We start from the raw sequence: 14,470 nt of genomic DNA, 5'->3' as shown, positions 1-14,470 counted from the left end.
CCGCCGATCATCCAAATGTTGCACGATCGCAGCTTCGATTCGCGACTCTTCGCTCGCTACGTTCTACCTATGTTTGTCATTTCCGTGGAAAGAAAAGAAAAAAAGAAAACTGCACGTGACGGCGATCGGTTGGCACGGGGCGAAGCGAAGAGGAGAGAAGCCGATCGGCGATCGGCCGCGGCGGGATGTTGTGTTGGTTAGCCACCGGTGTAGATGTAGGTATATGCGTCGTAGGTGTACAACTTCGCGGTCTGCCGCGGCGGCGCGCGTACTGTTCTTGGCACAGTTTCTGACCATCTCCTATTGCGAGCGGATCGCGCTGGACCTAAGCGTAATTTCGTTGCGCCTCGCGGCATCCGACTTTCTTCCTCATTCGCCCCGACGTACCTTTCTTCCGGTCTTCCTTTCGGAACTCGCGCGTTCAATCCTCTCGAGAGAACAGCGATCTTTCAAAAGTGAGTAAATCGAACGAACGTTTCGTTCTTTTTTTTTTTTTTTAAACGAGACAGTCAGTGAAAATTCGTTTGCGATCGGCGTCTTTTATAACGTCGCGATGGTTGCACTTGAATAGAAAGCAGGAAAAAAGGGGGATGCAAATGTATAGAGAGAAAGAAGACACGTAACGAGAGACGAGCGAAAAGTGAAGGTGAAAAGTTTGGGTTGATTTCGATCTTTTTGGTGAACGGAAGTTGAAGTTCGAAGAGATGATTCCGAATAAAAGTGATCATGCACGAAGCCCTCTTTAGCGTCGTAGATTTGAATTAGGTTCTTCTCGTCCTGTAAGTGAGTAATACGAGAAGATTTGTAAATGTGCGAAAGGGTTTGAAAGCGACAGTTGCGGGGGAAGAAAGTAGGAAGCTGAGGATCGTAGGTGGTGGAAAATGACGTACCGAGCGCGAGCAGTTTTTAGTCGATGTTTGATAACCTCGAGTGGTAATTAAAAGCACTTGAAGCGGTGTAATACTTTTAACAAACGTAACTCGATCCTGAGCTACCACCGGGTTATTTAAATCCTTGGAAAACAATTTGTTATAATAATCGTTTCTTATTTCTCCATTTTGCTCGATAATTTCTTTCTTTCTTAATATATTACTGAAAAGTTTATATTTCTTAATTTCTCATTTATTTTTCTTCTTGTGGTTTCTTCTTTCTTATTAATAACTTACATTTCTTAACGAACAAGTTCTTTTTCCTTTGAAGTAAATAAATAAGTGAACGAATGACAACAGACGATTATAAAATCAAAAGAAATACCACGTTCAAGTTTCAAGGTTGTAACGTTTTACGATGCACGCTCGATAATTTTTGCTATTGTCGTAGAAACGTGTTTTTAAATTTCGTAAAAATTTTTTACAAAAGAACAATTCGTTGGCTCGTAAAAATTCCACCAAAAACTCGAACGAAGGACAGACAGGCTCGTACGATAAGCGAAAACTATCCATCACCGTGGTAATTGACGATAATCGCGGCGAATTGTATAATCGACCAAGTGAGCGATTTCTTCAATTTGCTCGTACGATGAAAATGTATAGCGAATACGCGAGCTGCCGCGACAAAAATTGTTACGGGCCTGTGTTTAGCATAGACCGCGAAACATGTGCAAATAACGCACAAAATTCTTCTCGCCTTAGGAAAAGGCATGACTCTTCGTCGAGATAGCAAATCTCCATGGTAAACACACCCGGTAAACTTTCAAATTTTTTCATTTTCATATCACCTGTGTTTTCAACTGTGAGATACATTGTAATCTTGTGATTCACGATGTAATCGTGTGATTCACTCAAAACAGATGTTAAAACAACGTTGAACAATTGAACAAGTTTTATCTGCCTTCCGCAATGTACGAACAGATCGCAAAGACTAATTTTCGAACGAATGAAACAGCATTTTCGTTGACAATTCCCAAAATATCCACAACATAAAAACGCAGCTCCAAAACGTATTAATAAAGAAGCAAAGAGAAATCAGTATTTTTTCTTCTCTTTTTTTTTTAAATATCGTTGTAATCTCGTCTTGATCTGAGTTTCATCGTCAGCAAGCAAACGTTTTAATTCTACTGGACAAAACGAAAGGTCTGCAAAAGACAAGTAACGCTCGGATTACTGAAATCGAGACGAACATCCTGGATGCAGCATCGTCCGGTTCAAACGTATCTCTGTTCTCTCTATTCTCGGGAAAAGCTTGTTTTTATAAAACCATTTACTGTATTGTCGTATGAGTTCCTTCGCGTTATCGCCGTCGAGACAGACATAGTCTGTATAGTTTATCTGCATCGGGGTATAGTCGTCACTGGCAGTTGCTAAGATCTCTGAAAATTTTCCTCGTTATCGACCAACTCGTCTAATTATCGAAGAATAAGTTGCAAAAAATCACGTGAACTTTGATAACTGAAATAATCCAAACTACGCGGATGTCACGTCGTTGTTTTCGATACTCCCGCGTATTTGACATTCTTTCAAAACAGAAATGTTTCATAACGCGATTCGCTCGCGGCCTCCTTTTCCGTCGTGTTTTATATTCTTCGTTTATCCAATTTGTATTTTCTTTTTCTTTTCGTTAATTCGAAAGTATATCAAACCTTATACTTTCCAATAATATAATATTAAATAATATTGACGTTAGCGCTATCGATTTATAGTAATGTTTCCATAAATATATGTTGCATACGTCTGTAGTTACTGTTAAATAACTATAATTGAAATGGTGTAATGAAAATAAATAAGTATGTATAATTACGTTTCCATCTGAATAAAAGCATTTCGACAATGCAGCCCAAAATATCCAAAATCCATTCAATGGATTTGACGAATCTACTGCTGATATTATTTTATTAAATCCTATGTTAACGATGTTTTAACTTTGATTTTATCGATATACGTAGTTCGTAAATCGTCAAGTAAATTAATAATGAAGAATAAGCTTAAAAAATAATAGCGTAGCGTCTCGAGCCTCGCTACATTTACAACCCTTCTATCCATCTGCATTTCTATTTTCTTATGTACTCCGATCGTCCGAGACTATCAACGAAAATAAAGACCAAAAGCAAAGGAAGAAAAAGGAACTTCTCCTGAGTCAGAGAAGCTTGAAAAAATAAACGTATTGGTGAAACACGAGGGAAAAAATAGAGTGGCATAACGGAGGTCTGAAACAAACGGAGCAGCGATTCGCGAATGGACCACGAAAATCGTAGGCCAGAAGCAGGACGATGGTGGCGGCGGCGAGCGAAAAGTAAAAGGAGGCCAATAGTAGTGTTCGCGACTGTGAACCATGAAAACACGTATGCGAAGTGCGCAGCAACTTGTCCAACTATACAGACGCGCATTATGAATATGCTAATAGTACAGATCTTCGTGAACTATTTTGTGAAGCTCTTAACCTGTTGATCGACGAAGACAGAGCCAACTTGTCATTCGGCTTTGCCAATTGCTCAAAAGAATTAATTTCGTTACTTAGAAATCGGGGCGTTGACATTTCTCCTGTGGCCTTTATTCGCATTTCTTAGCACTAAAAATGACGTAACTGAAATCGATGTGTTTTTATTGATCGCGTTCATTCTTGGTCGAAGGATCCGGTTAAGCATCGAAAGATTCGGTTCGATCGAAATCGAGTAACGAAGAATTTAGTAACGACGCGTGAGAAGGAAACGTTTCTGTTCTTCTCGTGACTAAAGAAATTAGAACGCAACATCGAGCATGAAAGGCGACCATTTTTCTTGCTTCCTTGGCGAACGCGGAAGACGATTGCGAAGGAATGGACACGCGACACACGATATCGGTATTCCGCGAACGACGTTGCACCTGACTTGGAGGCCGCGGTGGATGCTGCACACATAAAGCACCTTTGATAAACATCTGAATGTTAAATTCTAACGACGACTTTCAAATGCGAAGTCGTCACGTCCATTGTGTAACGTTCCAATGCGTGGGTTTTAAACTTCTACATAATAAACTTTTTGCCATCGTATTTCTATGTATCGCGATTTTTCCATCGCGAAGAAGCCGCGAACAAAAAGCTGGCATGATATCGATCCTTTGATATCCGTTTCACGGAAGGACAGCGCCCTGGTCGAAGAAAAGGAAGCTTCGCTAAGTAACTGGTACGCCCTTTCCACGCTTTCGATTAACGGTTGTATCTGGGTCAAGAATAATTGAGTAGGCGCCGCGTAAACACGCGTATCAAGTGGTTTTCTATTTCTTTTCGGTCGATTAGCACGCGTGCTCTGCCTAAATTTAACGGGGATCCCACACGTTCCACGCCACCGCAATTTATCTTCTGTTCGTTCTGACGTGATCAGCATTAGATACGCTTTGGTAGATAACTGAAAAAAATTTCTTCTATATGACACTCTTTCATACTTTCGAAATTACTAAGTTAATCGACGTAACCTCTGAACGGCTCAATTGCGAAAAGCAATTCCAAGAATTTGCTTAATATTGTTCCCGTTGTTATCTCTATTTATAAACTGTATCTTTTTCACCTACGGCCTCTTTTCGTGTTTTCGATTTATAAAGTGAACTTCCGTAACGTGTCCATTTTAATACACTTTCTGTATTTTGGCAAAATTTCTGACGCGACTCTTACACGCTTCAAATTCAGAGCAACGCGGTGTCGCCGCTTGACTCAGCAAACCTCGACTTAACACGGCGATCTTAAAACATTCTTTCTTAATTAAATATCAAAGACACCGGATACCGGTGAGCTACATTTCCTAAATCGTACTTGAAAGGAAACGTTGTAACCCGCCTTCGTATCCACGAGCAAACGCCTTCTCGTTGAAAACAGCCTCTCGAGGCCGAGCGTGATCTCTCTCGCTCGATGATGCAACCGTGTTTTTTTGCAAGGAATACGACGAACAGACCGACAAAGTCACTCAATGCAAGCGTCAGAATTCGCGATTTAATCTTCCGTAATCGTTTCCTTCTGCATTTCCTTCGTCAAACGGACTTGTAATGACACGAATGTAATTAAAAACGATAAACGAGGTCGAGGTATCGGGTCGCGATGAGGTAATAAGCAACGAGTATAATGGCGATTTTACCACAGTTTTGCTTTTTTCACAGAATGCTCGGTTCACCTCACGCGACCTTATTTCGTGTGTCATCGCTGTTTATAGACTGTGCGGATAGTTGCGTGCAAATGTTATTATTCCGCTAACGAATTTACGCGTTGGCAGTTTCTTCCAATCGTTCTCTGTTTTTATTCTTTACGATCTACGTACACGATAAAACGGAAAATTACGACACGTTTCCATCGAATCTTTATCGACGATTTGCACTTTCAGCTTGGCGAGAAAATGAAGAAAACAGCTTCTTCGTTGAAAGTTTCGTCCAAGTTACGTCGGATAACGCAAAATCGCTGTCTTAATCGTCCAACTTATTCGAACAAACTTATCCAACAATAGAATAAACGTAACGAGCTAATTCGATACTGCTGTCAACGCGTGACCGCAGTCACGTTACACGTAGAAGTGTTAAAATTTCATTTGAAATTTGTCATTTTCTTATACGATAGTAAAATGTACAATTGCTAAGTTAAAACAAATAGAACGAAATGAACTGGAAGAAGCGTGAAATTATGTTATTACGCGTTATAAAAGGCCTAAGACATTGAACAGCACGCCAAGTTCAATTCAGGTCGAGGTCTTCTTTAATCGTGTCTTCGCGTAGTAACGTTATGAAATTAGCAAAAAACGGAATCGATCGAGATAGCACCTGAAAGACTCGTATAATTAATTAATTTATCTATTCTGCTGATAACGTTCCTTCTATCGAGCCGTCCTTATAGCTATTTTCGAAATCGAATTAACTTGTGGTTCTCTGTTCCATTGTTCCTGGGACGCGTCCTAGGAATCGTCGATGGAGGAATCGATCGCAGAGACGGTCAGGTCGTGTTCCGTGTCGTTTAATGGTCGAATAAATCACGGATTCGTGCGTTCTGAAATCGAGACAGAAGCGGAGCGAGCGAGGAATCGAACGGTGGCCAATGTCAACCGACTGGTTCTTCATAGACGACGTGTTTCCTTTTTGCACGAGGTGAACCAGAGGAAATACGGGAACAAGGGATCGAGAAGCGTTTCCTTATGGGGCTCGACAGACCTCGACGATGCTTCGTGTTCGCCATGACCGCCACGGTCGCTCGTATGACTCGTATCGACCGATCTCACGGCGATCTCCTTTTCCTGTCTCTCCGATTTCTTTTCTTGCTCTTTTAAACGATACCGAGCGTCGTTTGTTAATTACGATTCATCAGTGTCGCATCTTCTTAATTAAAAGAGAAACATAACGATAAACCGGATGGTTCTATCGATGCTAATACGAATTTAACGAACGAAATTTTCCCAATATTTTCCACACTGACGATTGATCTTTTCCCCTCAGAAAAAAAATTAATTTCATTTCCAAGGAAACGCGAATCGAGCTAAAGAAATACGAAAGAACAGAATTCAAAGATATTGGTAATTTATTTGATCGGGGTAGTTCTGAAGAAGTTTCCTATGGTCTGGACGGCCGGATACGACAGCCTGGTGGAATAACAAACGCGGAAAGAAAGGTCAGCACCGGGTAGGCCGAAGAGACGAACCGGCAAACAAGCGAAAATAGATCTGGCCACCTATGCCAATGACCCATATTCCCTCTATTCTCGGCGTGCCACGAATTAAACTTCGTCGTTTTAATGCCACATGTTAGAGATCGTGACCATCGTCGCTGCTGTTCTTCGTTTTTCTCTCATTTCTATCGCTCTCCTTCCATTAAGTTCCGCCGCATAATCCTCTTGCTCTCTTCGCTTTTCTCTCACGTTGGCTTCTCTTCGGAGAAGTGTGGAATACAGGAAAAGCATCAAAGCTTAATTATATCGAACGCTAGGTACACTCGAGACAAGAATCAACTACGACTCTACGTTTATTTATAATTCGCAATACATTTCACACAACAATTCGCGCACGCTATACATCGGCGTTTTGATAAAATCATAGTCTTGCGTTTTGACAATGCGACGAAATATCGAGTGTGCTCATTCACACGGGCGCAATATTTAGAAATTTCTACGTGACGCTCAGACTGAAATAAAAATGACTAAGGTGAAGTATAATACGGCGTCAAGTTCGACGTAATATCACGGATGTTAATGCGTTGGTCACGCCACGTGGATATGCAAACATTATAATTGATGCCGAACGGCGCGACTGTTCGCAGAATGGAAAATGAAACGTTCCGTGACATTTAATTCGATAAAAGCAGCTTGTTCGAGGGACTTGAATCCTTGAGTCGTGATCCTCCAAATTTGTTACGTGACTCGGTGCCGCGTGACTCAACGGCGGTTGATTGGAGAAAAACTTCGAAATTCCCATCTTTTACTATCAAATCCATAATTTTTCTTCCGTTCCACGACTTTCGAATAAAATCTCTTAATATTCAGCCACATCGAAAGGGTATAAGCGAAATATTAAAAGACATCGACGAAGTAAAAACAAAAAAGCGCTGAGACAACAAGAACGAGAAATTGGTTCATCAATCGGCTTTAAAAATACGCGAGCACCAGTCAGATTCTAATTCTACTCGTGATCTAAATTCTATCAGGGTGGTTGGTCGACATTTGCAGCAAACGACAAATCGATATAATAATAATTAAGAACGCTCTCTGTCCTTTTGCTTTGCAAATATAATTTAAATTGTTCTGCTCCTTTTCAGAATGCAACTCACGTCGTGTTGCGGATGTTACTCGCTAAAAGCGGGAACATTGTTCACCGGAATATTGGGCATCGTAAGTACTTATCGTAACCAAATTTCTAAAATTAGTAATTTCGTAACTCTATTTTATAATTTTAATTAAAAGGAAAAGTCGTTTCTATATGGTTAAACTATTCGTTTCGTTGCTTGTTAGATTCTATCGATCATCTCGTTGATTATGATCTTTACTCTGAACGTCGAATGGAAGACGATACTGATCGACGTGCTGGACCAGAGCATCGTTAAAATCATTTTCGCGATAAACTTGTGCATGACAATTTTGATCTCGACGCTGCTCATAGTTGGCGCTATCAAGGTAAAATCGTTTCTCCATCAATTCTACAAAAATCGTAAATCATATTCAATTTTTCAAATGTCATTCGCTCGATGCTGTTTCGTTCGATGTAATTAATTGTATGAATCGAAAGCGAAAGGGTAAGAAAATTGTTTTATTATAGAAAAACACGTTTATGATGCTTCCATGGGTAATTCTGGGCTTGATGTTAGCAGTCGGTCTATTAGTGAGTGTTCTATACACATCCATAATGTTCTTCGTGAATCACGCGGCAATAAATGGAATTCTGTGGCTCGTCATTGGCCTTATAGCTGTCGGTGAGTAGCTAATGAATTATAAATACCTTTGCATTCTACAATCTTGACATTTATAATCCTTTTCAATATTCATTCAATATTTTCAATATTTCTTTGGCATATTCAACAGTTACGAGGATATTTACGAAATGTTAAAAAACTCGTTATCTTAACGCCTCGAGCATTCTTTAAAAAACGTTGTACCAATAACTTTTAATTTCCAGCTGCCTATTTATTTGAAATTATAATGAATATTTTATATTTTTTCAGTAATCTACGCCTACTTGTGGTTGGTAGTGTACAGTTACTTCCAATATCTGAGATACGATAAATTGAACAGCAGAATGGGACCGTACGGAAGGCCGTACAATTATCGGCGACCTTGAAGCGAATCGGTGATTTTATGAAAAAAAAAAGCAGCGAGAAGTCTCCTTTTCGCGAAAAAATTGTACCGTTCTTTCTTTCAGACGAGAAATTGATTTCGATCGCAGGAAAGAACGGTCTAATTGCTTCGCAAGGAGTTACTTAAAGTTCAATTAGCGTAATCGCACCAAAGCACGAGGCACCGCCTTTTTGTCGATAGAGAATTTATCGAAAACCACGCAATCGTGTTTATAAACCAAAACTAACCGTCGACAGTAGATTAGAATATATTTATGACACCGAGATGTTCCCTCGAACGATAATAATCTTCTGCGTAGAAAATTGGAAGTTCTCAAGATGGCTCGCTGTATTTACGGGCTATATGCTTGTTTGTCTCTTTATTTTTTCTTCTTTTAAATAAAAGCAAAAAGTGCTCAAAATGCTCCGAGATTTTACTTTTTATAAAATAAAATTATTTTTACATAAAATATTAAAACTCTCGGTGCATCGCATATTTATAATGGCACGTGAAAGTATTTTTATACTTACCACAGAAAATTATATCACGTGTGTTATATGAAACTTTTTGAAGTTTCGTTGTAACTGTGTCTCAAAATCTAATAAAAAATTCGCTTCAACGACCTATATAGCCCATGAAAAATCGACTAATACGATCGAATATATCGAATATTGAAGAGAAAAGCAGACGTCGTTCGAGGGTGCAAGCTCGCGGATTTCAAGAGAAATCGCGAGGGAGGGACACGTTTTCTGCTAGGAAACCGACACTGCCGGCTTGCCAGAATGCGATATCAAAAAGGCGAGACTGATCCCCGCCGTGGACGAGAATAGATTTCATTTTCAAGGATGAAGAAAATGTTAAGCATATGCAAAAATATACGCGTTACCACACCGCGAGAACCAGTCTCTCCTACGCAAGGTTAACGACTGACTATTTATTTCCCCTGCTCCCACTTTTACTCTATTCTACTCGTCTTTCCATCGTATGTAGAGATCCTATCATTTGTAACTATTGTTACGGACTATGAGAAATAAATTATTCTTTGTTTGTAACTAGTTCTTCCTCTTCCCTATCTCGTTATCTTCCTTTCCGTCGTTTCCAGATTCTTCTCTGGTTCGTTACGCCTTTATCGATGCGCCATATCCGCGTACGTGTTATGCAGGCGATCATTCGTCGGGCGGTTTGAGCGTTTACCAGCGAGCGTTTTCCAGATTCTCGCGAATAAATAAAGAAAGCGTAGCAGCGGCTAGACCAGTAGCGTGGCTGTCGCAACCAAAGTCCGTTTGCTTAGAGGTTCTCCGTGACACGCGTATCTCGTTATTGGCGAATTTATATCCAAACGAACTGAAACAGCCGCTGGGACGAAACCAACGCAGTACTAATCGTTCATAGTGCTTGCCAGTGAATTCCAGGAATCCTTCCATACCGCATAGAACAACTTCCAAAATAAAAGAGGACGCGTTACTAAAGAAGTAGGAATAGACGAGAAAACAAATTTCGATATATGTATTCCGCTTTACCTTGTTCCATCGTTAAATCTGGCGTTTGATAAGGAAATCCAGCTGTTTCGATATCGATCAGATCTTCGAGGATCGCGGAACAGTAAGATAGTATTAATTCCGAAGATGGAAGACCTCGATCGCATTTCAACTAAAAAGAAACAAAATTCGATTAACTCGTAAGCTAAATCTGTATCAAAGCACATGAAAGAAAAGATATGATAATGAGACTGACTATCTTAGCAATTTGAACAATCAACAATCTATGAGTAAGAGGGTATCCTCTGCTAGATTCTCGATTTGCCAATATCTCCGCGCACAAATCAGGAATTCTATCGCTGGAATTCAACTTGTTCCGAACAATTTCGGCGAGACATCGATCGCTTTCTTCCTCCTTGGGCGGTCCTTGCATTATCAGTTCTCGTATGTCCCGATAATTTAATTTAAAATTTGTCTTCCCCTTTTCTAGAGCGCCATGGCGCCATGATATTTCTTTCAGCCACAAAATTGGATAATTTATGCTTTCGTGCACTATAATTAAAAGATTTCAATTTTGTACATAATAAGAGAGTTTTTCAAGTTTTTTATCTTCTTTTTTAATGTGATATTCTTACCTAACTGAACGTCCTCGTTCTCTGGAATGACTTTATCTAACAAATCTCGTCGAGTAGAATCGCACAATCTTAAAATCGTCAGAAGAATATTTCGATGTTTATCCACAAGATGTCGCGCATTTTCATGCAAAAAGATAGCAATCGCGTTAGCTGTACGAAAGAATAACGGACGCATTTTGTTTAAGGTTTCAGTACTCGTTAAACTCGTAGATTTCAAATCTTTACCTTCGACGATCGTTAGAGATAACGTAACATCGGCATTCATTTGACGAGGCCTTTGGCGAATGTAATTGACTATCTTAGACAGAACGTCCAATTTTTCTCCTGCAATAACTGCCACTTTAATTCTCTATAACCAAATATATTTCTACTTATGAAGAAAAAGATTACAATTTCTAATTTCGACAGAAGATACAGAAACTAATAACTATCACAAATAGATTCTTTGATAACGATACAATAATATTGATAAAAAAAAGGTAGTTTTAGATCTTTCGTCTAGTCTCACCAAAATCTTTAGAAGGAAAGTTTCCATAGCTGCAAAACGGCAGGCCGCAGAAAAACAGAACCACCCAAATACTAGCGAACTTTCCAAGTGTTTCCATGTAGCTTACAATACTGAAGAAGCTGTATCTCGATTTTACCAGGATTTTATAGCGACAATCCCACCATGCACCCTATACGTCCATGCGACTTTACAGAAATCAAGATTAAACCAGTCCTCTTCATCACGTTCAGCGGAAATCCGGCCACTTTTCTTCATAAAGATCGAAGTGTCGAATCTCGAAGGACGAACTTCTGAATGAAATCGATTTCGAGAACGACTCGTGGGTGTTTAATTGATATTCGATAGAATGGAAGGAAATAAGAATAGTGGATTGTAGATCTTGTTTGGTACAAAGAAAAAGATACTTATTTTATTGGTAAAGATATTATAATATAAGGTAGCGATTTTCTACATCTTCACGTTTTGTGTGAAAATTCACAAGCAGTCAGAGCGGATGCTTCGAACACTTCCCAGACTTCTTCTTGGTCTGTAATTCAAGTAATAATATATTTTCATTATTGTACCGTTTACAGAAGCATTAAAATTAATGATGGTAACTTACGACTTCATATTGTATTTGACAAATTCTACCATCCGGATCATCTTGTATTAATTTAATCTGAATTTTGATGCAAAGAACAGAACTGGGAAACTGATGATAAAAATTATTATGTAACAATAGGGAAGAGATACGGAAAATAAATAGAGTAATATTTTACTAAAGTGGCATAACCTGTACCTCGAATTTCTTTTCATTTGAGGAAGGGTTTCGACTCTTGAACTACTGCTGGAAGAGTTGCGATTCTTCTCAGAACATATACAATATTATCATATACCATCACTTCTAATCTACTAAATGAATAAAAAAACAGTTTGAAACAATAAAAATAAAAATTTGTAGTTAGCGATAAAAATTTGTCAATAATACAACCGTAAAATTTACATTAAAAAATTTTAACTCATTTAAGTTCAAAAATTTAAAGCTTGTAAGAAACCCTTCATATTTATTTATACGCCTTAACAGTCATTTCCTGACAAAGAAATAAAACAATGGTTTAGAAAAATAATTGTTGATCTATTTATTTGTTTAGCTATGTTCAGTACAATTGCTTGCATTCAATAAAAAATCTATAAATACAGTGAATGCTTGCAAGTCATTCACAATGTGAATTTTAACTAAGAAATTGCATAATGTAACGTAATACAGTATGCATACTCACAGAATATTTATAAATAAATAAATAAAATACTTAATCAGTTGCTAGCCTCATTTCTTTATCGTGAAAGTATATACATTAACACGTAAAAAAAGTATATATATATCGAGAGAGAATTAAAATCATGTTAATGCATGTATTCACTAGCCTTTTACAATCATTTAAATTTTCCGAATAAACTACTAACATATTTTCGAATATCTCTTACAATGTATTAATAGCAAAAATATATTTTCCCAATAATTTATATAGATGGTCTTAATAATTACATATATAATAGCCAAAATTCTAAAGAATTTGATTATTTACTATACTATCTGAAGCTATTTGATCACAGTTACCTTAATCAAATCCTAATAAAGAATATTCGTCTAAATGTCAATCTCAGACATATTACTTAATAAAAAACATGTAACAAAATTGAAAGTTACGAGCCTTAACAATATAAACAGACGAACATATAATGATTATGTGTAAAACATATTGTAATAAATAAGTATGCATTAAAAATTATGTGATAATATAGATCTTACAGCAGTAATTATTACTTTAAATATATAATTTACATCCCAATGAATGATTGTATAAAACCTATATAGTACTCTCTTTATAATATGACACATAAATACTTGAAAATATTAATTAATATCAGTCAAAAATTTTCTTAGCCTATACAATTCCAACGCAGCGTCATTCTATACTAATCTGAAACTACAAAACAGAAATAAATAAAAATATCAACAATATATACCCTTTCATTCTTGAATCTCTTGTCATATGAAAAATACTTTTCTTATTACCTCTTATGAGCATTTAAAATTTTGTTTGACAATATAATCTAGTAATGATCTATAAATAACTTAAATCCTTAATCACAAATGATTATATAGTTCAGGATTAATGTCAAATTCAAGTGCTAATTGAAGTCTGTAATCTATTGCAATTAATACAATAATTATAAGCATCGGTAAACGATATCTTGACTGCCAAGTAAATCTCAGCATGAACATTAAGGTACTATGAAGTATGCCACCAGTTCCAAAAAAAGCCTCTGATGCCATTGTTTCCGTAATAGTAGGGATCATACAAAAATCAATATTTTTTGTAATCACTGTTCCTTTCCAATTATTTGTTGCGAACGAAGTTAAAAATTATGATCTCAAAATGCTGTTTCCATATTCCGATCCAACCTGTACAAAATCATATACGATTAAAATTATTTCGAATTACAATAATATTTATGTAATTACTAAATAAGATTTATTAAAAACAAGTTAACAATTGTCACAAAAAATGTATTTTAAAATATTACCTCTTACGAAGGAAGTTAACATCCAGAACAGGATAATTATTTAAATTGCCGTAATAATTAACAACCTTAGTTTAAAAATAGTAATTTCTATCAAATTATATGGAATTAACTATTTTCGAAAATTTTCTCCAGGAATTATTTACGTTCCGTAGAGGTTAAAAACTTGTGATACACTAGTGTTCAACGGGCAACACATTTAAGGCTTTTATTGATTATTGATATATTTGTTGAAACTTTGTACTTCATTTATCTGCATTCTTTCAAAGATAAAATAACACACTGGTTGCACAACTTTTACAAAAATGCAAGTTTGACAGATATGTATTCATAGCGTGAATTGCGATTCATTTACAACATCGATACGCAATCGATAATCCAAAATGACTCCTCAACCTTGAAATTTTTAAATATAAGGCGGGAAGTTTTGTTCGAAATATTTTCTACACGAACAGTTAATACCTTTTTTCATATTCTACCATTATTGAATACTAATAAGAAAGTATTGAATTTATGTCTTCCATGTTCCTTGTTTAAATTATACTTAAGAAGTCTTTAGCGATTGGTTAAAATAATGATTATAT

The 14,470-nt window shown here is 37.2% G+C and overlaps 2 protein-coding genes across 4 annotated transcripts; one reads left to right on the top strand and one right to left on the bottom strand.

The window, feature by feature from the left end:
* Window positions 1-259: 259 nt before the first annotated feature.
* LOC126924510 (uncharacterized) lies at window positions 260-9,752 on the top strand. The gene is made up of 5 exons (XM_050739106.1): window positions 260-455; window positions 7,689-7,761; window positions 7,882-8,043; window positions 8,186-8,339; window positions 8,589-9,752. Exons 2-5 carry the CDS (start codon window positions 7,690-7,692, stop codon window positions 8,702-8,704), a joined length of 504 nt encoding a protein of 167 aa, XP_050595063.1. The 5' UTR covers window positions 260-455; window position 7,689; the 3' UTR covers window positions 8,705-9,752.
* Window positions 6,882-14,444, bottom strand: LOC126922626 (uncharacterized). 3 transcript variants are annotated; one of them, XM_050735443.1, is made up of 8 exons: window positions 13,890-14,444; window positions 12,100-13,767; window positions 11,923-12,012; window positions 11,322-11,847; window positions 10,814-11,137; window positions 10,435-10,730; window positions 10,221-10,350; window positions 6,882-10,138 (listed from the first exon to the last, which is right to left on the bottom strand). In XM_050735443.1, exons 4-8 carry the CDS (start codon window positions 11,416-11,418, stop codon window positions 9,891-9,893), a joined length of 1,095 nt encoding a protein of 364 aa, XP_050591400.1. In that variant the 5' UTR covers window positions 11,419-11,847; window positions 11,923-12,012; window positions 12,100-13,767; window positions 13,890-14,444; the 3' UTR covers window positions 6,882-9,890. The 3 variants fall into 3 exon arrangements, with proteins under 3 accessions (XP_050591400.1, XP_050591568.1, XP_050591484.1); XM_050735611.1 differs by having other exon boundaries at window positions 10,814-10,963; window positions 11,039-11,137; window positions 11,322-13,767; XM_050735527.1 differs by having other exon boundaries at window positions 10,814-11,162; window positions 11,322-13,767.
* Window positions 14,445-14,470: the final 26 nt, after the last annotated feature.

The sequence above is a fragment of the Bombus affinis genome, chromosome 1 (genome assembly GCF_024516045.1).
Source record: "Bombus affinis isolate iyBomAffi1 chromosome 1, iyBomAffi1.2, whole genome shotgun sequence".
NCBI lineage: Eukaryota > Metazoa > Arthropoda > Insecta > Hymenoptera > Apidae > Bombus > Bombus affinis.
Note: the sequence above shows the minus strand (reverse complement) of the source record. Positions and strands in the feature narration are given on the sequence as shown.

What these genes read in the sequence shown, in the direction of transcription:
- LOC126924510 (XM_050739106.1), top strand. Translation starts at nt 7,690, where the DNA reads ATGCAACTCACGTCGTGTTGCGGATGTTACTCGCTAAAAGCGGGAACA. An exon ending in TCACCGGAATATTGGGCATC is followed by an intron (nt 7,762 to 7,881) that starts GTAAGTACTTAT and finishes GTTGCTTGTTAG; the next exon opens with ATTCTATCGATCATCTCGTT. An exon ending in TCATAGTTGGCGCTATCAAG is followed by an intron (nt 8,044 to 8,185) that starts GTAAAATCGTTT and finishes GTTTTATTATAG; the next exon opens with AAAAACACGTTTATGATGCT.
- LOC126922626 (XM_050735443.1), bottom strand. Translation starts at nt 11,418, where the DNA reads ATGGAAACACTTGGAAAGTTCGCTAGTATTTGGGTGGTTCTGTTTTTC. An exon ending in GAACGAGGACGTTCAGTTAG is followed by an intron (nt 10,731 to 10,813) that starts GTAAGAATATCA and finishes TTTTAATTATAG; the next exon opens with TGCACGAAAGCATAAATTAT. An exon ending in AGATTTAACGATGGAACAAG is followed by an intron (nt 10,139 to 10,220) that starts GTAAAGCGGAAT and finishes TTATTTTGGAAG; the next exon opens with TTGTTCTATGCGGTATGGAA.